Genomic DNA, 25,119 nt, shown 5'->3' on the forward strand with positions numbered 1-25,119 from the left:
CTATGTACGGAAGTGATTTATGCCAAATATACTAAATAAGAACAAAAATAAAAAAGATACAAAGTGACGAATGGGAAGTGGCACAAAGAGCGTTGAATCTCAGACAGCAAATAGAACAAAGGCGTAGGCTAAGGTAGCTTGCCGAGGGACGACCGGCCAAGGGGTTGCTCGAAGGGAATCCAGGAGGTGTCACAGAGGTTGAGAAGGCAGAGATAGACGGAGAGAATTACACTCTCTACACTGTCGTAGGGTTGCCCAAAGGGAACCTAGGAGTCACGGAGGGTGCCGAAGGAGAACTCTACAGTTCGCCAGAATACCACCGTAGGGTAAGAAGTCGCGAAGAATTGGTGGAACAAACAAGGCGAAATCTAAACCTGATTGACGCTACCAGAGACCTACTAAAGAACTTGTCCATTTCGGAGGACAACCGGAGAGAGACGATTGAAGGTGACAGTACGACTGACGGTGCCGAGGGAGCACAAGGGTACCGTACGGGAGGCAATTTGTTCGGTTCGGGGTCAACAACCTTCTCCGAAGGACCCACAAGTGGAGGGTCAGGTGCAGGAGGCGGAGGATCACCAGGTACAAGCACACAAGGAACCAAAGGAGCGAGACCCAGCGGTGGGATGGCAAGTAAGCAGAAGTTGCCGAAGTTCAACGGCGACGGGAAGGAAGATCCCGTCCACCATTGCCGCACTTGCGAAACCATATGGTCAACGAACGGTGTTACCAACCAGGATGAATGGGTAACACAATTTCCAGCAACCTTAAGGGGAGTGGCCATCGAATGGTACTTAGATATGGATAAGGCCAAAGTCGGCACATGGCCCGACCTGAAGGAGGAGTTCGGGATAGAGTTCGGGATAGAGTTCCGCCTCCTCAGAGACGACAATGAAATAGTCGCCGAAATCTATGGCACAAAGAAGAACAAGAATGAGACGGTCCGAGCCTATAGTCGGCGGCTCAAGGAACTATAGGGGAAAATGGAGAGTCAACCAGTAGATGGGTTGAAAAAGAGATGGTCCATGGAGGGGCTAAAACACTCCATCCGGAAGAAGATGAAAATTGTTCCACCAACCTTGTACGAAGATGCATATAATAGAGCGATGGATCTCGAGAGCAACACCAAGACATCCAAGAAGAAAAAGCAGAAGGATAGCTCGTCCGAGGATGATGACTCTTCCAAGGGAAGCAACAGCGATGGCGAGTCCAGCAAAAAGGTGCAAGCCCTGCAGAAGGACATGCTGAGGATGATGAAAGAGCTGAAGGTTATGAAGGGAGGTCCGAGCAAGACCGACGAAGGGGACCTTTGGTGCACGGAATGTAAGACGGACGGCCACACAAAAGGCTCCTGCCCAAAGAAGGCCTATTGTGATATATGCCAGTTGATGGGGCATCCCACCAGGGAATGCCCCTACAACATGAAAACACAAAGCCAACAAGTATCGCTTATGCAGGAACAACCAACTACATCGGGCGGTATCGACAGCTCCCAAGCGAACAACAATGCAACCTCGGGAGGCTACCGAGATAATTGGTGGGGAGGACGAAACAATAATAACAACAATAACAATACAAGGAGCCGAATCCAATACGAGTCCAAGGGCCGACCAATGGTACAATGCAGAGCGTGCAGCCAGTGGGGGCACTTCGCCCAAGACTGCCCGAAGGGAGAGGCCACACAATATTTGTGCAAATGGTGCGGACCGAGAGACCACGAAGACGCCACCTGCCCGAAGTCCGGCGTCAACTTGCTCAATATCAAGGAAACCAAAGACGAGGAAGTGTTGGCAGTAACCCACGCCCAAGCCAGACACACAATGTGCCCAGACCCGGAGACAGAGAAGCGAAGGGTACGGGAAGCACGGGAAGAAATTGAGAAAGAGATACGAGAAAGGGCGAAGGCAAAGGGTACCGCGGGTACTTCCAGCCAACCGAAGGCGGAGGAGGCTATACTAAATCAAATTTTAAAATTGGAGGTACCTGTGAAGGTACACGACCTCCTCCTGACGATGCCTCAATTACGAACGGTGTTGCTGAATAATCTCTCCCAACCACGCACCAATACCAACCACCGCACACATGTTCCTGGGGGGTCTGCAATAGACCCCATGTTGCTCGCAGTTAACACTAGAAGGAACCTGGCCATTGTGGAGATGGGTATCCTTGGCACAATTCTAACAGATACCATCGTCGATGGTGGATCGGGAGTGAATGTTCTTCCAGAAGAGACCTGGCGGAAGCTGGGGAAGCCGATGCTGTGGCCATCTACGTTCAATTTGCTGGGAGCAGATCAACATGGAATCAAACCCATCGAGACACTGATGGGCCAACAAGTTACCATCGGGACACAACCCTTCATACTGGACTTCGTGGTAATCCCACTAAAGAAAAAAGGGTATGATGCGATCTTAGGGAGAGGGTGGTTGGTGGCAGCCAAGGCCACCCACAACTGGAAGAAGAACACTCTGTCTATGGAGAATGGAGGAAGGAAGTTTATCATAGACCTTGGGATGCAGTTGGTTAGTGAGGAAATGGCATCATCTTCGGAATCGGAGGGTGAAGGAAAAGGCGACCTGAGGGACGAAGGACGGGGCTGCAGGGAGCCCAACGACGAAGGGATTCTCAAACTAGGAGAGTGCTCCAAGGATGAGACGGGGTCATTGAACGGGCTCTTCCACTGGCAGATGAAGGATTACGAAATGTTCTAAAGCTACAGGCTCGAAGTAGAGGAACCAAAGCAAGTAACAGAGGAGGTGTACCTCCCAGAATACAGAGAATATTGGAAGGGAGACGCCACAAACCTCGGTGACGTAGATAATCCCAAGATCATTTGTGTCGGCAACGATTGGAACCCTATGTGGAAGGCTGCAACCTTCAAAATCTTTATTATTCTTCTTCTTCTTATGTACGGGAAGGAGACCGTGGTCCCTGTCGAAATTGTGGTTCCAGGTCTTCGGATGGCCATTGAAAATAGACTTGCCACCAATGGGTCCAAATTGAAACCCTACCACGAGAAGCACGCAGGGGACCCGAGAGGCCAAAAGGACACCCGAGAGTCCGGAGGGGAACTCGATAGGATGGAAGGGGACCTGAGAGGCCGGGCAGGCGACTCAAGAGGCACGGGACCAAAGCGGGAGACTCTCGGACGAGGCAAACCGAGAAAGGGCGATCCCAGAGGCGCGAAACCTGAGCCGAATCTAGACACTTAGAAAAAAAAAATTTAAAAATTAAAAATTAAAAAAAAAACCGTACGATCTGTACGGCATAAAAAAAATTGTAACTAATAAAAGAAAAAAAAAAAAAAGGGAACGACGGTGGACCACCGTGCGGTGGCAACATCGGCGGTGGAACCACTGTGCGGTGGCAACACCGACGGTGGGACCACCGTGCGGTAGATACCACCGCCGCCGCAAGGCATAAAGCACAGTCGAAGACATAAACACACACACACGCAGCAGCCCCCACCCGAACGCATAGACACAAACACGCACTCCACCCAACAACGCAGCGCGCAAGCACAGGGAAGGCATACGCAGCCATACACAGCCATCCAGGAGGTAGTTAAGTGTTCGGTGTGCAGAAGGAGGCCCGTACGGTGTGTATGGTAGATAGTTGGTCGTGTATTCTGTACGGTGGAGGGGTGTTGACCGCACGGGAAGGTGGCCGTACGATTGGAGGTGTCAGTGTTGTTGTTGACCGTACGGGGAGGTTGTATGGCCAGGGTGCCATCAAGGACATTACAGTGAAAAAAAAAAGAAAAACGACGACGACCAGATTGAAAAATCATTCGATGACATCTGGAGCCAGGACGCTGAAAATATTAGAGTGGACAAGAAGGGTTTTGACATCTTAAAATATCACAGAAATGATGTGCGCCATGGACTTTCGTGTGGTTCTGAGGGTTGCAAATTGGTGTTGCGCTCCCTCTCGACCCCGCAGGGGCGCTGCCCCCGAACCCCGCGAGGGGTGCTGCCCCTCGACCCCCAGTTTATTTTTGATCTACAATACACTTTTTGGAGTTGGGCGAAGGGCATCCAAGAAGTCACGGTAAGTGTTGGGGTTGTTCCGTACTGTGAGAAAGAAGCCTGAAGCTAAGCATTGGTGGGGAAGCCATAAGCGGAAGAGGGAGACGGATTTGGAGGTTGCGAACAAACAGATTCTGAGGGAAGGCATTGTAGGCACGCGAAGTCATACGGCACCAGGGAGTTAGTCAGCTCAGTTATCAACCTTTGGGGAGTGTGATGGAGGATTTGAGGCGTCTCCTAGCCTTTGTGCCAGAAGGTTGTGGCCACTTCCAGGCATGAATGGTACACTTTGAGGAACTCGGAGTATGTCTCGGTTGGACGTAAGGTTGCCTTGGTGGATGCACAGAGGGCTCGGGAGGAGCCGACCACCAGGTTGGAGGCAGTAGTAGCGTGAGACTTAGTTCAACATACCCAGGAGTTGGATGTCGAGAGGGCAATGCGGGTGGCTATCGAGGACAAATTGGCTAGGGAGACAGTATCACTTGAGTAGCAGTTGGTGGAGGCTGAGACTGAAAAGTGTGTTTTGCAAACAAGTTTGGTTTAGGCACAAGAGGATTGTGATGTCAAAGGAAGCACTAATGGTGAAATCCGCACTCGAGCATCAGATGGTAGCAGAAAAGGGTTTTCAGGCGAGGACGCAGCAGGTGTATGAGTTCCACACTCGACTAGCATTCGCAGTTCCTACAGTTCTCTACCTTGGTTTTGTTTAATGTCATCTCTATTTTGTATTAAGTCGTCCGGAGACAACTTCTTTTCTTGGGGGGATGATGTTGTCGGGAATAATCATTATGTTATGTTTATGCTGTCATCAATAATAATGAGTTACGGTGGTCAGTTAGTTAGTCGTCCCAAAGGGCAGTTGGACGCGACGGTTGGTCGCACCCCTTCGGGTATTATATATTGCATACCATTCCTTCTTAGTATCATCATATGATAGTCGTATCTAGGTGTAATGTTATAAGCACTTGATCTACATGGACTATTGAATTAATACAGAGACTAGTTATTTAATATATTTCCATTATGTTATGTGCATTTACTTTCTGCATTTAATCGTTTACCCGTATGTGGCAAACACGAGGGTCCACTGATAGGCTAATCAACTGCTAGAGTGATGTCTCTAGCTAGAAGGGGACATCGCATATAATTACTTTAACAGTTTTAGGTCCAAACCCTTATACCTAAATATATAATTTCTAATTTACTAAGATTCTTCTCCTCCTTTCATGTAATGAGTTATTATGTATTTCGGAAGATATTTCCTCAAAAAAGTCAAACCAACCTTGAAGCTTTGGCTATCTCCACTAGCATGAAAAAGGCAAAACAAAATGACAGGTTACCAAGCTTAACTTTTAACAGATTTGGGAAGTCTGAAATATTTTCTCATTAAAAGCTCACACCATCACCAAATTTTTTCAAGGACTACAGTTCACTCTCCAGTTCAAACATCACAATCCCTTAAAAAACTAGAATCTCTCCAGGTTCAAGCACAGTAGAGCTAGAAGCATCTTTCACAGAAAACAGACATTCCAGTGTGTGGTATCCTTCACCAAGTGGCATGCACCCATTTAGTGCCACCACTAGTTCAAACATGAATTGTGAGAAGCAGCATGTTTCAAATGACAAAATCATTACAGTAAGGCATGGGTATCTTCACAGTATAGCAGGTGTCCTTCACAACACAGGCATCTTGGCCTTCAGTGCTCATAGAATGGCATCCACAATATGGAGAGGATGGCTGCTTCTTATAATGCAAAATTGAGCACTCAACAAACTTAATTCCCCATATTATGAATCCAGCAATTTTTATTTATTTTTTGAAAAGGGAAAACCAAACTCAGTGACATGGACCATAATAGCCAGTTATATTGTTCCCAAATGCTAACAATTTTAAAAAGCTCAAACTGTCCTCATAAAAAAGAAAACGCCCTTTCACATTGCTAACAACCTTGTAACTAAATTTATTTCCGCTTACTTTGAATTAACACTAGCATGTATCATAAAGTGTATTTCATTCTATGTGCTTTTGTACTCTTTGTATGCCTAGTTGTCAAATTTTACATTTTGGATGTTTATTGTATTTATGTATATAGGGCCACCACAATGTACTTCCATTAATAATGAACATCTAACAACTACCTCAAACAAGTATAGCAGTCAATTTTTCCAATGAATTAGGCTACACCAAAAATTGAAATGTTACATTCCATTCCACTAATCAGTAGTCTGTAAAATCACATGCAAATGCATTACAGCAGGAAATGCAACGTAAAAAAGAAAATCAATGGAATCAACATCAGCTACACCTTTGTACGTGAAAGCTGACGAACTCTAAGATTCAATTCAAGTTGTTGTTGCTCTGCCCAAGCTGTGACTGCCATATCTCCCCGTCGTTCAAACGCTTTCTTTTTCTTCATTACCCATTCCATCCATGCTCTGGATGCCTGGTAGTACAAATCTGAATTAGTAAAGTATTCTATAGAAAAGATGCAAAATGTTTCTCAATTGAAATCCAAACAATTTATAAGAAAACAATTGCATGTGCAAGTTTATAGAGATACTTTGGAAACAGAAGATATTCACTAATGCAGAGCTTAGATGTTCCTTGATTTGGATTATCATGGATTTTGTTACGTACAGAATAATTATGATTGATATTTCTTTTGGAAAGGAAAAAGCAATAACAACACATTCAGGAATAATGTTTATACATATCATTAATAAAATCTTTTCTGTCAAAATAATCTAAGGAGCTTAGAATTACTTTTATACATAAAGTTGTTAAATAACTAATAAAACTATTAATGGTTATTAAAATATTAAAAATAAAACAGATTTCATGGTTTTTGTTATTTAAAGATACACTACCATTGATATTTCTTTTGGACATGGAAAGAGCAATAACAATACATCCAGGAATAACGTTTATACATATCATTAACAAAATCTTTCTTTTCTCAAAATAATCTAAGAAGCCTAGACTTAATTTCATATATAAATTTGTCAAATAACAAATAAAACTATTAATGACAAATAAAATATAAAAATAAAAAAGATATTGTGTGCATTTGTTTAAGATAATAGTCCAGAAAGGTCATGCCACATACTCCATACTCAATAGGCAAACAGACAAAATCATGTCATAAGAGTCTTAGAAATAATTTCACAAAAAAACAACTATCAAATGTGCAAAAAAATCCAGATTGCAAATCATTAGAGATAATTTTCAGATTATTTAGTTGAAATTTTAGCTGTTTTTTGTTGATCATGAATCCAGTACATTTCTTCTCGTTTGATTTGCTTTTGTTGAATCTTAGAAATATGAATAAAATTTAGGCGTGTGAGATTAGAGATAACTATATTGTCTGCTCCCACTATCACGGGCTGAAAATCTCCTAGAGCAGGTCACAAAGTGGTCACACCAATTGTCTAAGGGATTTGAACTGGATGCAATGAGATCTCATCACTCCATGCATTGGCTACAATGATAAATGGTTCTAGACCATTCCAAAAGTATACAAGATGTACTTGGCTTGACTAGTTCCCACTATGCATATAATGAACTATGGGATATGTGCTAAGTTCAGAGCGAGATTAAGTCAAAAAACATAAATGAATCTGATTCATAACCAAAAAGTTTTAGATAGATAACCAACAGAAGGAGAAAAGCTCAAAGATTTCTTTTGGATGAGATCTGCTACCATATTCCCAAGAATAAATGCAAAGAGATGGTAAGGGGTACCAGAAAAGATGACAACAAGAAAGTACTGGTAAACAGCATCAACAAATATCTAAATTGAAAACTTGAAACATACATCTGAGGAGATCTTAAACTGACAAATCAGCGAGCAAATAAATTAATAATTGAAAATTGAACACATTACAAATACCAGAAACAGATCTAATAAGTAAGAGCAGAAGACACAAATCAAGCACTTGGGTGAAAAATAATAGCAACATGAAAAATTCAATTGAAAAATGAATGAGATTTCAACCTTGATAGGGTTGACACGGTTATCCTTATCATACTTCATACGCTGCTCCTTATCCATAAGCAATTCATAAGCTGCCTGAATCTTAATGAAACGAGTTTCTGCTGTTTCTCCTTCCTCCAAATCCCCAGTGCCATCATACACTAAGATGACGATAAAAATAAGTGTGTTTCACTCTATAAAATTCTGTAAACTTTGATAAGAAAATAAGGAAAACACTTATATTACTGACCATAGATGATGAAAAGCAAATAATATAACTACTAGGTATTTCATGGGTGACATCATTGAGAAGTTAAGAAGCAAATCTAGTCCACACCCATCACTAAACAACAAAAAACAATTCTGCACACCTCAGAAAATAGAAAAAGTATTTTCAATCAATTATTTTAACAAAAAATTAAAATCTAATCCTTGTCTTTACCACAAGATGTTGAAGTTCATTAATTTCTTTACCAATATTGGACTTCAATTCTATGGCTTTCGTACATCTCACAGGAAGTAAAATCATAATCTATTCCAAAATGAAAAGGGCAAAAAGCAAGTTAAATGGAACATTTCTAAAAAGCCGACATAATAAATGATCCCAAAAAGCCGACATAATAAATGATCCCATTGAATTTTGACACTTCAAATTAATGACCAAAATAAAAGGGTATCACTACCATTTGCAAGATTAGTACTTCATATTTATTAGTGACAACACTGGACCAACTCCCATAACATGCAGTTTATTTTGTTAGGTGTGAGGTCCAGTCGCATGAAGAAGCTACTCCTTTGAAAGAGGAATCATGTATTTACATTTGTCTTTCATACTTGAGATTCTATGTAGATCTGGAAAGCTATTTAAGTGGAAACTTTTCAGCATAGGCTGACTTTCTATCATGCATAGAACATTGTATTTTCTTTTAATGCTGTCTGCATTTATAGACCTAATGGACTCTTCAGATCCTCATTTTAAGTATTTGATAGACAGTGTTCTTACAAAATAATGCTCACAAGCATTTTATCTTCAAATTGTTGAACTACCATAAAATTAGACCGATGAGCACTTGTTTAAAATGAGTTGAAATTTTAAGTTTCTTCAATTAAATCAACTTAGCTTTATTGACTAGGGAGTTATTCACCAAAGGGCCAATAGCAAAACAACATACTTTTTAGTTTGAAAGATAACTTCTCATAGTTAACTACAATCGTCACTCATAATATGCATAGAATAAAACAATAATTAGAGACGACTTTTCCTTGACTTTCAAGTTTCAAGTGGGTCCAAAAGCACAATAATTTCTCATCGCAACCAACAAGACTTACAGAAGGCTCTCTCCATGACTATCAAAACTAACTTGTCATGTATTGATGTCTGGAGATTGCATCACAGGAATATTCACTTCTTTGGAGAAGTTTTCCACTTTAAAGAGATAAATCTGCCTCATTTGAAGCTACACAACTACCAACACGGTTATGAAGACACTATCCATGTTGACAGGTTCATCTGGGACCTTTAGACAGGCCTTAGAAAGCTATACAATTCATTGAAAAAAAAGATAAAATACCACCAACTCGTAGCTATATATATACTGTTGTATAATTTCTGCCTCACACTTAAAGCAGATATCATAATTACACGATCCAGACACGGTTAAATCTTCATGACCGATGCACCAGGCCAGCTCCAAATAGGCCAAAAAAACCTTGGCCGAATTTGACAAAAGACTGGGCTTCTCCAAATAAGCTCTTTGACCTGCAATTAATGCTTTGTTTCTCTTTTCTTTAAAACAATCAAAACTCAAGCATGACTCAGAGATTCTCGTCAAAACTCAGAGAGCCTTGCTGAACCTGAAGAGCCAATCTGTTTCAATTGATTTTGGTCACTTGTCACTCAGACTTGCAAATTTAATGCATACTTGGAGAATCTTGTAAGTTATCATTATGACAGATATTGGTTTTGTCTATTATTTTTTCAATATTGCAATTGTACTCAATTTTTAAAATGGGATTTGCAATCAATTGATCTATTACAAGACATAAATAGGAATCCCATCATATCATTTGATCACTTCTTGAACATTCATGAACATTTACTGTCTGTGTTTCTTTTCTGTAAGGTTTTGCAATCTTGCGTAAATAAGGAAAAAGTTAAAAACATTAGCATAATTGTGGTACCATATGCTTCTGTATCTAAACCAGAATATAGAAAATTAACAATTCACATTTTGAATTTTCAATGGGATGGTAAGGATTTTGTGTGATCATAAACATTTATCTTCTGATTTTTCATAATTGCAATTGTCCCTCAATAAATCAGCTAGAATTTTACTTTAGTCTATGCTTTGTTTCAAGTAAAGTTATGAAACAATATAAACTACCTCAAAGTTCAATTTAGATTATGAGAGAATAAACAAAAAATTCATTCCCAATTTGAGAAATATGAATCTGTAGACTTCTCAAACTACTACCAAATTTTGTCGCATCATGAGATCTCAACATCCTTAGACCACTCAATTGGTGGCTTGCTTGCTCCTGGTCCTTTTTTTCATTTTCTATTAAAACGATAACAAGTACAACATGTATGTTAGAGTTGGATCCCATACAATATGCAAACATATAATTTACCTTGAATTGTAAGAATGGTACTTCAAATTTAATGCAAAACTTTAATTGATCTAGCTTTCCATCACTCATACTCCATGGTGTAGGTGAATTATCCCCTGATATGATAGAAACAACAATTTTGGACTACAAAAATGTCAGAAAGATAACTAACTGCTGCCAATACATGGCCACATTCTTTCTTTGATACTAGTTCGTTCAGTGTATTGTTTTGCTAAATGCTTCTGGATCTGACCGTATCATGTTTAATTTCCAACATTTTGGGTCTCTGTTGGATCCATCTTCAGGGTAAAACGGCTGCATTGCTGCACACTAATTGTCTGCCTCATTGCATTGAGAAGGCATTCTTTAGTTCATTTAGTTATGATAAAAGGCCCCTCTTCTCCCTTTTCTAGTCCACCAATCATCGATATGTGAACCATACTACTATTACTAATGACTAGAGTTGGCAGTTTAGTACATAAAGGTTTTCACATACCAGATGTAAAAAATAAAGAGCTAAGGCAGCATCTGTGCAGATCAGACTGACCATCCACTGCCACCTTCACCTGCTGTTCTGCACTATTATATCTATGGCAGAGAGATGAACAGAAGCAGCAGCATAGCATATAGATTCTGCTTTTTAAGTACTTCAGGTTTCCTTAATTCTTTTCCCCTGGATTCCTGTGTAAGCACCACCACACACTCCTCGTGGATACCCACTCTTACAGGGATGTAGTCACCCAACGAAGAGATGAAATAACCTAAGATGCAGCAACTAGCCGCAAAAATGTAAAAGACAGAGAAGACTTTCATATTATCAACTGCTGGGATAAAGTTCTTACTGTGAATATTCCTCATTAGCAGTCTGCTGAATTGCTCATCAGTCTCATAGAGCAGACTTTGGTGGGCAAATTCACTGGTGCTTGGCCTTACCATAAAACACTGGAAAACTGGGTGAACAGACAGCGGAGATCAAAGAGTCAAGGTATGATTGAGATTTCAATGTGCAGAAAGGTTTTTGTAGCTACGTTATCTGACAAAGAATAGAAAGATACGATATCTCGGAATGGCCCTTGGTTTATAGGCCCCCATGGGCTGTACCTCAACAACTTGTAATCAAATTAAAATTTTGATCCATTGGAAGAAAAATCACCAAGGATGCCAGTATGGGTGAGACTCCCTTCTCTTCCCCTGCATTTGTGTAATGATGGCACCTTAGAGGCAATAAGAAATGCTATTGGGGCATACAAAACACACACCAAGCCTAAAGAAAATAACTACTCAGTAGTCCGCATTTGTGTAGAATCTTCTAAAGGGCATCCTGAGGCCATTAGCTTGAGATTGATTAAGTTGGTATTCACTCAGAAGCCTTGAATACGAGTATTTCTTTATAATCCATTATCTGTCATAAACATAGGTACTTTCAAAGGGACTGCCCCAAAAAGCCAAGAGCTAACCAGTAGCAAGAAGTTCAAAATAAAGAATTTAAACAGACTAGTAGGCAAAGTAGCAACCATGAGGTAAATACTGTCTCTTTTGCCAAAGATCCCTCTTCTTCCAATCCCTTTAATGTCTTGTTCCAAAAGGAAGTTCCTGTGGAGGATGAGGTGGTTGAGGTGACCAAAGTACCTTAAGGTAAAGCTGGAAATAAGTTGATCCAACCTTTCTGTCTAGAAGAAAGACAAGTACCTGCCCAAATGAATGGGAAAGAGATGGAAGAGGAAGATGACCTTACTTCACATGTCATTACTCAAAAAGCTAAAGGTAGAAGAATGCAAAGATTAGATCTAAAAAGGCATCTAAGAATATTGCAGCAGGCAAACAAGCCACATTGGACTCGGCTTTCAAAGCTACACAAATTCAGGGAAACAATAACAGTCCTCTTCTGGGATTTTAGAGGCATTGTTTTGGTCCAAAGTTAAATGATACAGTCAAAGCAGTCAAGCTCTCTGCATATTTTGCCAGCAGAACAGATATTAGGCTAATATTAGCCCAGTCAATGTTCACAAAATATTCATAGCTGTATGCTCTATGATTTTTGGTTCCGAAGTGCAAATTTTATGTGTGTTGTTTTGTCAAGTTTGGACTGATTATATGGTGCCAAAATTTTAAAAACCCTGCTAGATAAGCCTCTTGTAGAACTGTACACATTGTACTGCTCCAGTCTTTGTCACAGCTATAGTATCAAAGTTAGTAAACCTTGTATTTTATAAATGATAAATCATTTATTTTTATATAAACAATAGCTTTAGTAGCCAACTCCACTTGTTTTTTAGTGAGGCTGGTGCAAATCCTTCAAGAATCTTGGTAAGATCCCATCAGAAAAAAATTCAAAAAATGCATACAAAATTTCCTACAACTAAATGCGAAAAAGGAAATTCTCACAATTTAAAGTATCTTCGTCAGGCTCGTTTTTATTATGAAATATCAATCCCAAACTAACCATGCAAATTTTTTTCAAGCATGATATAATAAGTAGATCAGTCTGCTGAATTATGTTTTCTTGTTTCTCTTAGCATTTAGATTGCAGTCTCCTATAAAAAAACAGATGTAATAAGAATTTTTTAAAAATTAGGCCTTTTAGCAGTTACAGATGTGCATGTAAACACCTTCAGTAAAAAACAAATTCCATTCCTTTAGATCATAAGTCATCACCAAAAGCATGCAGTGATCTCCTATTTTCCTACTGTGATACTAAGCTGATTTATGAGCGCATAAAAATCCTAGAGCTGAAGCTGTCCATTTACTCTTCAAGAAACAAAAGAAAGACAAACTACCACATCTGTGGGAATGATTGAGCTTATTTATAATTGATAACATGAAAATGCATACCATCAGGATGATAGTGTTTGGCAAGACGTCTATATGAAGCTTTTATTACTTCTTCGTCAACATCCCTATCCAGCTCTGCCAATGCCACAAAGAGACATCAGAACATTGGATTAAATTTTTAAAACACACTTCTCCATCTCTATCATCGCTCGGTATGACAGCAGAAAGAAAATTAACACAAGCATCTTCCTAGTGAGAAGCAATAAATAAATTTATATAAGAAATAGGACAATGACTAAAGACTATACTGCAACAAATAATAACAAAGGTGATTTGTAAATGGAACCAAAACAAACATTCTCTCATTTCTCTAAGTCCTGAGAATCCAATCACAAATGACAGGAGATCATAAAAGTGAGCTAATCATGGTTATTACTGTAAAGACTTTAAGCTTCAACAATTATTACAATCAACTCAAGAAAGTTGGGCAAATGATGAAAACTCATTTGTAAATACATTGAGCCACCATGCTCCTACTATAAAGATTAAGCCACAACAAGATATACAATAAAAAGAAGTGAAAAAAATTACCCTGCTCCTTTATGATTAGCATATGGGCTTTCCTAAGGCCAATAGCAAACCCTACCACTCATCCCTCTAGCCAAAAAACAGGAAGTGGCAGTATTTTCATTTCAAGGAAAAAACTAGCAATTTGAGACAGGTTTTACACTCACCCATTTCATTTAGAATATATTGTGGAATGGATTATTACATAATTAATAGGATAAGAATATGATAGAAAGAAAAGGTCTGTATTATTCTCTAGTTACTTTTCAAGTACGAAAACACTTTCACCCTCGTCCACAATCATTTGCAATTGAAAATTGCTGACAATTTATCACAATTAAAAAATAATTGTAGACGGCAGATATGCCTCGAATAAATAAGAAATACTTTATTTTGTTTAAATAATGGTAATGTAATGAACTATAGTTCCCGAAGGGATAGTTGGTAGTTGCCGGCGGTTGGCACCCTTAACCAACCGTTGAGTGGTATATATATCTCATGTTGTATTGGGAGCCAGGATGGTAATTGTTGTACTCATTACATGTTCTGAAATACAACATATATCATTCTGCCATATGTTGCTGTGAATTTTGTATTGTTTGTGTTCTTGTTACATTTCCTGTTTACTTCCAGTAGTTGAAACACATATCCTGTAGGGAGTAAACATTTTGGCGCCATTGCCAATACGAACTCAGAGATCAGTATGATGGCAGGCAGTATGCATGTGTAATGGGACGATCATTTGAATAGCAGGAACGTGTAACCGAAAGTGACAGCGAAGAAGTGGCAACACAAGAAGAAGCACTGGAAGATTGATTGATGGAAGACTTGGTAGATTTGTGGGAAGTTTCGGTCACGCAATGCGTGCAAAGGAAAGCTCGGGAGCGAGCGGTCTATTGACGTGGCTAAAACGGTATCGCTACAACTATATCAGGCCAACGCAGAATAGAATTATTTTACTGAGTATTCTATCCTCTCTTGAGATAAGGGATACCTAATGTTGTTTTTAGTTGATCAATGGGGACGACCTCAAGGTTCCAACTGTCAGTTCATGACTATAGGACAACTCAGTTGTTTAATGTGTTTTGCTGGAAACACAAAGGGGACTTACGTGGTTAGATAAAATCAGTTTTGGTTGTACAAGTTCCCTAAGACTCTATAGTCTTGACTTCATCGAATTTCTCTTTAATATGATGCTGTTTTGGACTTCAACTTTCTGATAAAAAAGGGAAAAAAGAGGGGAAAAGAGGGATAAAGCAGCTAATTAATTTACTTAAGACAGCATATTCAGGAAAATAGACCGAAACCTTCAAAAACCAGATTTAACTTTACCAGCTAATAAAGCACAATTATGTAAAATCTGATGCAATCTTCAAGGAGAGTTAGATTTTCATGCTATTAAACATAAAATGTAGAACTTTTACATCCATCCATTTAATATTTAGCAATTGAACTAAGCATATAAATGGGTCCAGATTAACCATGCAGAGGGAGTGACAATCAGTCAATCCTTAATGGTATGAACTCCAAGGTTTCTATCAAATACTAACCTGAAAATACTTGACATGAAAATTAAATAATGAAGGAGACCATGCACTCACATCAAATAAGACAGCTTTAACTTCCATTAAATCTGCATAAAATTTGCCAAAGTTTCAGCAACAATCTTAGAACTTCTTACAAAAAGAGAGAAAAACAGTCCCTTTTATAGATTTCCAAAATTGGATGAATGGCCCAAATTTAAACTTTACAAGTGGCCCAGATTCATCCTCTAAGGCATGGCTGCCCATACCTATTAATAAGGAACAAATATCTCCCTACCAACTATTAACTAACTAATAACTACCCAACATAAAGTTGCTCCCAAAAAGTGCACCTGCACAGAGTTCAAAATCTGCAATGAACTTGGGTAGTTGGAAAGAAATAACTATTCTAGAAAAGCACTTTTGAGAATCCCAAAGTGGATTCTCTCTCCAAAAAGTCACTTTCTACATCTAAAAAATTATCCCAGATATCCCCGTTCGCCGCGCACTCCACCCGAACATGCTCTAGAAATTTTATGCACACAACCTTCACCCAATCGAGAGGCATAGGCAAATATAGCATCTGATAAGCAGTGTCCTTGCATTGATTATCCACCTCGTCTACCACTTGGTTCCAATCAGCTCCTTCGATCCCATACTCTCACATGGTTGCCTGGAATTTGCTGGCACGTGTTAAATCATTAACAATGTACGCACCTCCTTTCTTTATCTGGCCTTCCCAGTGAAGTTTGAATTCACTCAGATCCATGTCTGGCCTCCAACCATCAATTAGAGCCTCCAAAAGTTTCGTTGAGCTCTGCTCAAAACAAAGTAGAGTTGCCTCGCTACTTTCCCAATCATCATTGAGGCCTTTTAAGACATCATTCTTCATTGATATAGCTCGGAACCAATCTTCAAAAATACTGAAACCATAAGGCTCAAGGATTTGCTGCGCATTTGGAATGTTCGAGTGGGTCTAGAATAAAGCTCTCATGATCAGAAACAGCTTGCTAGTTATCTCCCGTTTCTTTCTTGTGTCCTCCTTTAGGGACTTGACCCTTTGGAAGATTTCGTCTGCATTCCGCCTATAATGAGCCAAGTGGCTAATCACCGTGCCCCCCAATCTTGTGATCTCCTCTACTGCTTTGGCGATGTCACGCACTCCTTCAAACTTAGTTGTAGTTTTATGTGCCAATGCCAATGGGGGAATGTGGGACTCAATAGTGTGTTGCAGCGGTCTTAACAAGTGATCTACGTATCCCTTGGCTTGCTCAGCATGAGCTCGGTACATATCTCTTTCAGCGGTTATTTCATCTAGTTGTTTGAGCATATTCTGTACAGAATCCTTGAATTCTTCTCTCTCCTCCTCTTTGGTCGCTCTCCCTATCGAGATGGATGTGATGCTATAGTCGGCCAATGCGACTCGATCTGTTGGTTTGTCTGTAGGCGGAGCAGCAATATGAATCGTCTGATTCTTCTACTCGTCCTTGGTAATCCTGGAGTAAGTTTTTGGCTTCTTCTTTCCTTTGGCCTGTGCTTCTCCTATCCGAGAGAATATGTCTTCCAGGTTGATTGGCGGCTTGACAATTGCTTTTCGTTGTGCTCGGGCTATCAACCAGTCATGAGGGATGGTTTGTCCTGATGTAACCACCAACTCCCCACCTTGTCCTCTAGATGTCTCAGCAGACTCGCTGCCTATCTGTGGTTGATCGGATGTAGAAGGTGGGTTTGGCACTTGTTGATGTGTTTTTTATGCACATGCAGAATAAAATACCCAGAGGTATCTTATCCTCTCGAGTAAAGTTTCTGAATGCTGAAGACATCGCAAAAAGGATCAATCGGTGAAACTTAAAGGCTCTGTTATGTCGGTTCTCTACTCATGGATAAGATCTTCGTGGTATGATGTGATTTGCTGGAATCACAAGGGGACTTACACTCAATGACCTGAACGTCTAATTTGTTGGAATCACAAATCCTATTTACTAACTGGAAGACAAACAAATAGCAAAAGATGCAGGGTTCAGGAAGTCTACTCTACTACCTAAAATGCAAGAAGATGGATGAACGACTAGGTTGAGTCCTACTGGGCTGGGTCTCACCATCAGGCTTGAACAATCCAACACCAACTCAGTGCGATCTTCTAAGGGATGCTTCCAATATGTTCAAATCGTATGCCATCAGACACTGATCACCATTCAAGATAATGCATGAACAATAGATGTGTAACGACTTAAGATTAAGCTCATTTTATGCCAGTTGACCACGCAGGGCGCACTTACAATCAGTAAGAAGCTAGTGGTATGGATTAGACGGATTCCACACAGGTGCATTCAACAATTTTCTTCATTCAATTTAATTATCTATCTAAAATGAAGATTCAACAAGAGACCATGCATATTGCAACGAAACAACACACTTCACCATAACTTCAATGAAAATGGAGTTTGTTTACAATTACTGGCAACAATTTCTTGCCTTGTCCTCCTAATTCACTCTAATTGCTATTCTATCAGCTGACTATTCACTATTAGCTAACTATTCACCCACTATCAACTATTGACTCCCTATTAACCTTTACAAATGAGGAGCCAGGCTTATATAGTGCTCTCAATACAATTCAATGGCTCAGATCAATTTGAGATCAATGGTCGAGATTTAAAATGAAAACCTTAATTAGAGTTTGTTACAACAAACTCAATTCTAGCCAATGAAATAATTGCATTATTTGGACACATGTCTTCTCTGGAATATTCGACCAATGGATAATCGGGGTAGGTACATCGAAGTTAGTGTCATCTTTGATGAGTCAGGTACATTGAATCTGGACACACTGTGGTGGACCAATCCGACTGGAGGAGAAATGACTAGGATGCCACCTTGTCTGACCCTTGTAACTTGGTAGATGTTCAATTTGATGATGCTGAGAAGCTAACTTTAATTAACTCTTCTGAAACTATTGGCTTCTTCAACGGACCCTTGCTTTAACCTCCTTTGTCTTTGATGTGCAAGATGGATGGTATACCTTTCCTTGAAATGCTGGACTGGAAGAGGTCGTCCCTGATGATGTTGGACTGGAGAAGGTTGTTCTTGATGATGCTGGACTGGAGGAGGTCGTTCTTGATGATGCTGGATTGGAGGAGGTCGTCCTTGATCTGGCCTGGTCTTCTTTCATCTACAAGACAAACCATAAGATGATTAAGGACACATAATATATTTATTCTAACATAGCATTCTATACCTTAAATCATCAACAAGAAGACATCAAAATGAAGTTTGCTCAAGATTCTTTCCAGGGACATGCTCCATAAGAATTTCGCCTTGGACCCTTTGGAAGGGTCAGGAGCGAATTTTGCATTCCTGGCTCAAATTCTTCTCACTTTGTGATTGTACTTGCTTAGATACATTTCCAAGGATGCCCTCATTCTCAACCAACACCAAGCTTGATGTAAATTTGGGGCAAAATAGAGGTTTTAAGAATTTCGCTCTGGACCCTTTGGAAGGGTCAGGAGCAAATTTTATATTTTAGGACAAAATCTATCATGCCTCTACTCCAAAATGCCTTCCAAGGCAAGCATACACTAGTCTTCTCTCCACCAAGGTCTGGGACTTGTTGTGACGTTTTCACACATCACCCCATTGCAAATGGGGACCCCTACTTTTTTGCTTTTTAGGGTTTGTTTTTTTTTTTAGGTCTTTTAGGGTTTTGTCTTTTAGCCTTTGCATTTTGAGGGTCGCCAAGGGGATCACCTGGATAGCAGGTTCTGCTTGAGTTAGGTCAAGTTGATAAGTGATGAAGTCTGAAAGTCCTGATCCTGAAATTTGACTAAGTCTGGAAACTGAAAAACCTCAAAAAACTAGATTTTGCAATATAACTCCTGGAGGTCTGAAACCACTCTCAAACATCCTGAAAGTATATATGGAATATAACTTAAAGTATAAGAAAGAAGAAAGATAGAAGGAAATGTCACTTATACTTTAATGTTATATTCCATAAAAATTATCCTGATAGAGAGTTCAAAAAGTCAAATTTCGCTCCTGTCCTTCACTGAGGATCCAGAGCGAATTTCGCTCCTGTCCCTCTCCAAGGGTCCAAGGCGAATCGCTCCTGTCCCTCTCCAAGGGTCCAGGGCGAAAAGGCTTATTTGAGTCATTCCTGACCTTGTTTGGTTAAATTGAAACATCAAAGGCATGGTGGAGGACGAAATGAACGTGATAAAGCATCCAGATTTGATTAAATACAATGAAATGATGGAGTTTTTGCCTAGAGGGGTAATTTCGCTCCTGTCCCTCACTGAAGGACCAGAGCGATTTTCTTTATATACACATTTTTAGACCTTTCTTGGACTTGAACTTTTATTCATAGCGTGAAGTAAAGTGAAATCTTCCCTAGCAAAGACATTTCATGATAAAAGATGAAGCATTTTGGCCTAGAAGGCAAAATTCGCTCCTGTCCCTCACTGAAGGACCGGAGCTTGAATTTCAAATTTGCACTATTTTTGCAAGATCAAAATGATTTTATGATTTGAAGAGATCAAGAAAAACATGATTTGTGCGTTGAATATAATTTGAGTGGTCCACAAGCAAGGAAATATACCAAGATGACAAAAGGCGCTCCTGTCCCTTGCTGAAGGTCCAAAGCGATTTTCTAAAAAGTGCAATTTTCTTGCAAGGACAAAACAAGTTTTGTGATTGAAACGAATGAAAGAAGACATGTTTAGCCCATTGAAGATAATTTGGAAGCCTAGCAAAGTACGGATAAGCTTGGATTTGCAAAATCGCTCCTGTCCCTCTCCAAGGGACCAGGGCGAAAAACCTAACATCCACCCTTTCTCTTCAAGTTTGGACAAATCTAAGCCTTGACATAAGTTTGAAATGAGGTTTAAAATGCCTTGAGGTGGAATTGAGATGCAAAGATTACAAATTTTGATGACAATGGGGAAAAGCGCTCCTGTCCCTCACTGAAGGACCAGGGCGATTTTTACAAAATCAATAATTTCCCTCCAAGATTACGCTAAGGAAAGATTGTGCAAGATGGGAAAGGTCTTCTAAAGCATGGTGAACAAAGGTTTGACTCCAAAACTTCACAATCCTGGGCTAAAATGCAAAAATCGCTCCTGACCCTCTCCAAGGGACTAGGGCGAAAAGCTTTGGAACACCTATTTTGCCTTGCAAAAACAAGTTAAACATGTATGGAATGGATGAAAGAGATCATCACTTACCCCACATTGAGAGTTGGCAATTAAAAGGACGAAGGATTGAGAGCAAAAGTGAAAAGTCGCTCCTGTCCCTCACCAAGGGTCCAGGGCGAAATTGGCAATGTCCTTCATTTTCACATCATTTGAGCGTTGATATTTTAGCTTTGAGGCCTTTGGAGATATTGAATCAAATTCGCATTAAATTAAGGCATTTTTAATTTAATAAATTTATTTTTAAGCCTTGAAATTAATAAAAATTCCCTTGGAGGCATTTAAAATTAATTTTTATTAAATTAAAATTAAATGTGGAGCGCACAAGGCATTATTTTGCCTTTATTTGACAAGTCGGCCTACTCCTTTTGAGGTTTTATTTATTATTTCACCTTTTATTTGCAAGGTCGGCCTCATGGGTAAGTGGAAGGTGAGCGCTCTATATATTGAAGGGGTTTGTTTCACAATTCAAATCATTCAATCATCCTTTCAAGTGCGAACTTGGAGAGCTAATTGAAGGTGTGAAATCTGGCTGGAGTGGAGCGAATTTCTACTAAGTGTGGAGACTAAGGAGGGCGAAATTCATCTTGAAGGCTATTGGAGAAGCGAATTTCTTGCTAGATTGGAGGATAATTTCCAGATGTTTTGAAGGTATTTGAAGGCGAATTTCCAGATTTTTGAAGAGGCTAGTGGAGTTTATTCTTTTCCAAGCTAAAGGAGGCGTACTTCATCCAAGGGAGGACTATAAATCTTGCCCAACAAAATCCGGTCTTCTTCCTTCATTTTTCAAGGTTTTGTAGTTAAGCACTCAAAGGAGGAGGTATGAAGAATCATTTTTGAAGTTCTTATTCAAGACTTATTGTGATCCCATTGCAATTTTGTAAAGTCTAAGTCTTGAAGATCCAAATTCCATTCATTATTAATTTGAAAATGTGTAATTCTTGATTTATCATGACTTTTTTCAAATTAATATCTTGAGTTTTACCTTTGAAAGGTCTTAAATTTCATGCTTTAAGGTTTGATGCTCAAAAGACTAACTTTAATATTTTGTGTAGGCATCAAATGGAGATCCCGGAGTTGGAAAATCAACCCAAATCAAGGACGGTCTCCTCCAAGAAGATCAAGCAAGGACAAGGGCGACCTCCTCCAGTCTAGCATCGACAAGGATGGCTTTCTTCGATCAAACATCAACAAGGGCGACTTCTTCCAATCCAGCATTTCAAGGCGAGGTACATCATCATCTTGCACATCAGAGACAAAAGAAGTCAGAGCAAAGGGTTCGTTGAAGAAGCAGATAGTTTCAGAAGAGTTAATTAAAGCTAGCTTCTCAACAACATCAAATCGAATATCTACCAAGTTACAAGTATCAGACAAGGTGGCATCCTAGTCATCACTCCTCCAATCGAATTGATCCACCTCAGCATGTCCAGATTCAATGTACCTAACTCATGGGAGGTGGCACAAACTTCAATGTACCTACCCCGGCTATCCATTGGTCGATTTTTCCAGAGAGGACATGTGTCCAAGCAATACAATTATTTCATTGGTCGAGCATTAAATGTTATGTAATGGTTGTAACAAACCCTAATTAGGGTTTTCATTATTGAATCTTGGCCATTGATTTCAAATTGATCTAAGCCATCGAATTGTATTATGGGCACTATATAAGCCCTGGCTCTTCATTTGTAAAGGGGATAGAAAGCAATAGAATAGAGTTAGTGAATAGAGAGTAGTTAGAAGGTGATTAGCTAGTTGATAGAATAGCTATTAGAGTAGAGTAGAGAGAGAAGGCAAAGATTGTTGCCAAGATGTTGTTGTAAGAGACTTGTAACTTCATTGAAGAAATGGTGAAATTTATGGGTCGGTTCGACAATTTGCATGGTCTCTATACTTCTCATATTTGATTTCATGTTATTAGGTGAATGGAAGAAATGTGCTTGATTGATGGTGAAATTCGTATATCCATACTACTAGCAGTTTGTTGATTGCAAACTTGCCTTGTGTAGTCAACTGGAATCATTCAGCTTAAGCTTAACTTCAATTGTCGCTTCTTCATTGATATGCATCAACCTGATGGTGTCTATGCCTGCAGTGATGATTTGAACATCATAAAGCTTTCCTTCGAAGATTGCACTAACCTTGTGGAGATAGTCCTGGGATGTCAAAACAAGACTTAGTTAGAATTTCATCAAAGCTCAATCATTGCTCCTACATTCCTTAGTATTAGGATTAGATTCTTTCCTCGCCCTCGTCTTTTTTTTCTTTTTTTCAAATCTAAGGCGGTAAAATCCTGTGTTCCAGCAATATTCAAAGCAAATCAGAAGTTCAATCATCAAGTGTAAGTCCCCTGTGATTCCAGCAAATCACATCATACCACAAAGAGCTTATCCACACGTAGAGATCCTACAGCAAAGAACCTTGAAGTCACCTTGATTGATCCTTTTCGTGATATCTTCAGCATTCAAAGGCTTTACTCAAGAGAGGATAAGGTACCCTTGGGTATTTTATTCTGTGTTTGATAGTGTACAAAATACACTTCAACAGGACTCCATCTCCTGATCTTCATCATGAGCAATTTAGGTGAAATTGGGAATTTCACTCTGGACCCTTTAGAAGGGTTAGGAGCAAAATTCAAGTTTTCGGTCTTAATTCCTCATCTCCTTCACTTCAATTCATCTTACAGGGCAAAGAAACATCATTTCAACCTCAACCACGCCTTAGGACTCAAAGTCTTGACTTGACACAAGGAGGAAATAGGTAGATTGAAGAATTTCGCTTTGGACCCTTTGGAAGGGTCAGGAGCGAAATTCTTATTTTAGCTCAAAATTTGCATTTTTAATGATCAAAAATCTTTCCAAGGCATTCCAAATAGCTTCTCTCACCCTAGTCTAGGCCTGACTTTATTCAAAATTTGGAGAAAAGAATGGTTTTAGTGCTTTTCGCTCTGGACCCTTTGGAAGGGTCGGGAGCGAATTTCTTGTTTTGAGCTCATTTCTTCATATTTGATGACTCTTGGCAATTCAAGGACATGCCTAAGGACACCTTTAATCTTGATCCACACTAGACTTGGCATAAAATTGAGGAAAAAGATAGGTTTTGCACAATTTCATCCTGGACCCTTTGGAAGGGTCAGGAGCGAATTTCTTCCTCTAGGTTTGAAATTTCATTTCTTGAACTCCAATCTACATTGTCAAGCAAAAATACATCACTCCACTTCCATATGCGCTATAGGAACCAAAGTTTTGACCTCAAAATGACTAGAAGAGAGAATTTCGCCTTGGACCCTTTGGAAGGGTCAGGAGCGAATTTCTTCCTCTAGCCCAAAATCATCATTTTTGGAGACAACAATCAATTCAAGGGCAATCTCAAGGGCATCCCTCACCTTGGTCTAGGCATGGCTTGGCACAAATTTGAAAGGAATAGGTGGATTTTAGGATTTACGCTCTGGACCCTTTGGAAGGGTCAGGAGCGAAAATCTTGTTTTGAGCTTATTCCTCCATCTTTCAACCTCAACCAACTTCAAAAGGGCAATACACCAATCCTCACACTTATGCAAACTATAAAAAACCAAGTTTGACTTGACTTTGCAAGGAAAATAAGTGATTTTAGGAATTTTGCTCTGGACCCTTTGGAAGGGTCAGGAGCGAAATTCACTATTTGGCTCAATTCCTTCACTTTCAATGATTTCCTAGCACTTGAAGTCATTCCTAAGGATCTCTTTCATCTCAATTCACTTTTTAGTCTGCAATTGCATTGGCACAATATTGGGAAAAAGGTGATTTTGAGAAAATTCACGCTAGACCCTCTGGAAGGGTCAGGAGCGAATTTCTCATTCTTGACTTGATCTTTCATCTCTTCAATCTCATTCCTCTTTACAAGATAAATTTCATCATTTCTCATCCAAGGAACAAAGTTTTAAGCCCAAGCAAGGTCAAAAAAATAGGTTTGTAAGGAATTTCGCTCTGGACCCTTCGGAAGGGTCAGGAGCGAAATTCACCTTCTTGGCTAAAATCCTTCACTTTTCAATGCTTTCAAACATTTCCAAAGGCCAAACATGTCCATTCTTCCTTTCAAGATGCCTTGCAAATCAAAATTTGGTCAAATAAGGAAGGAAATGAGTCCTAGGTAGATTTTCGCTCTGGACCCTTTGGAAGGGTCGGGAGCGAAAATCATGATTTGGGTTAGATTGTTCATTTTTCAAACTTCAATCTTGTTTGGGAGGCAAACATAGACCATTTTCCACTTGAGGAACCAGGTTTTAAGCCCATTCAAGGTAGCAAATGAGGTTTATAGTGAATTTCGCTATGGACCCTTTGGAAGGGTCAGGAGCGAAATTCATCTCTTAGGCAAAATCTTGATCTTCCAAAGCATCCAAATCTCTCTCAAGGCAAGAACATACCAATTCATCCTCCATCAAGCCAACGCCTAGCCAAAATAAGGAAGAAAAGAAGAGATAAGG

The 25,119-nt window shown here is 39.7% G+C and overlaps 1 protein-coding gene across 1 annotated transcript in view; it reads right to left on the reverse strand.

Annotated features, from left to right (window-relative positions):
- LOC131076871 (uncharacterized J domain-containing protein C4H3.01) overlaps positions 1 to 25,119 on the reverse strand; it is a 116,874-nt gene that overhangs the window by 46,052 nt on the left and 45,703 nt on the right. The window contains exons 2-4 of the mRNA XM_058014212.2: positions 13,445 to 13,519; positions 8,024 to 8,163; positions 6,335 to 6,472 (exon numbers count right to left, since the gene is read on the reverse strand). Coding sequence (XP_057870195.2) covers positions 6,335 to 6,472; positions 8,024 to 8,163; positions 13,445 to 13,519 — 353 coding nt within the window. The remainder of the gene's footprint in view (positions 1 to 6,334; positions 6,473 to 8,023; positions 8,164 to 13,444; positions 13,520 to 25,119) is intronic.

Source organism: Cryptomeria japonica, chromosome 10, assembly GCF_030272615.1.
Source record: "Cryptomeria japonica chromosome 10, Sugi_1.0, whole genome shotgun sequence".
In the NCBI taxonomy this organism is placed as follows: domain Eukaryota; kingdom Viridiplantae; phylum Streptophyta; class Pinopsida; order Cupressales; family Cupressaceae; genus Cryptomeria; species Cryptomeria japonica.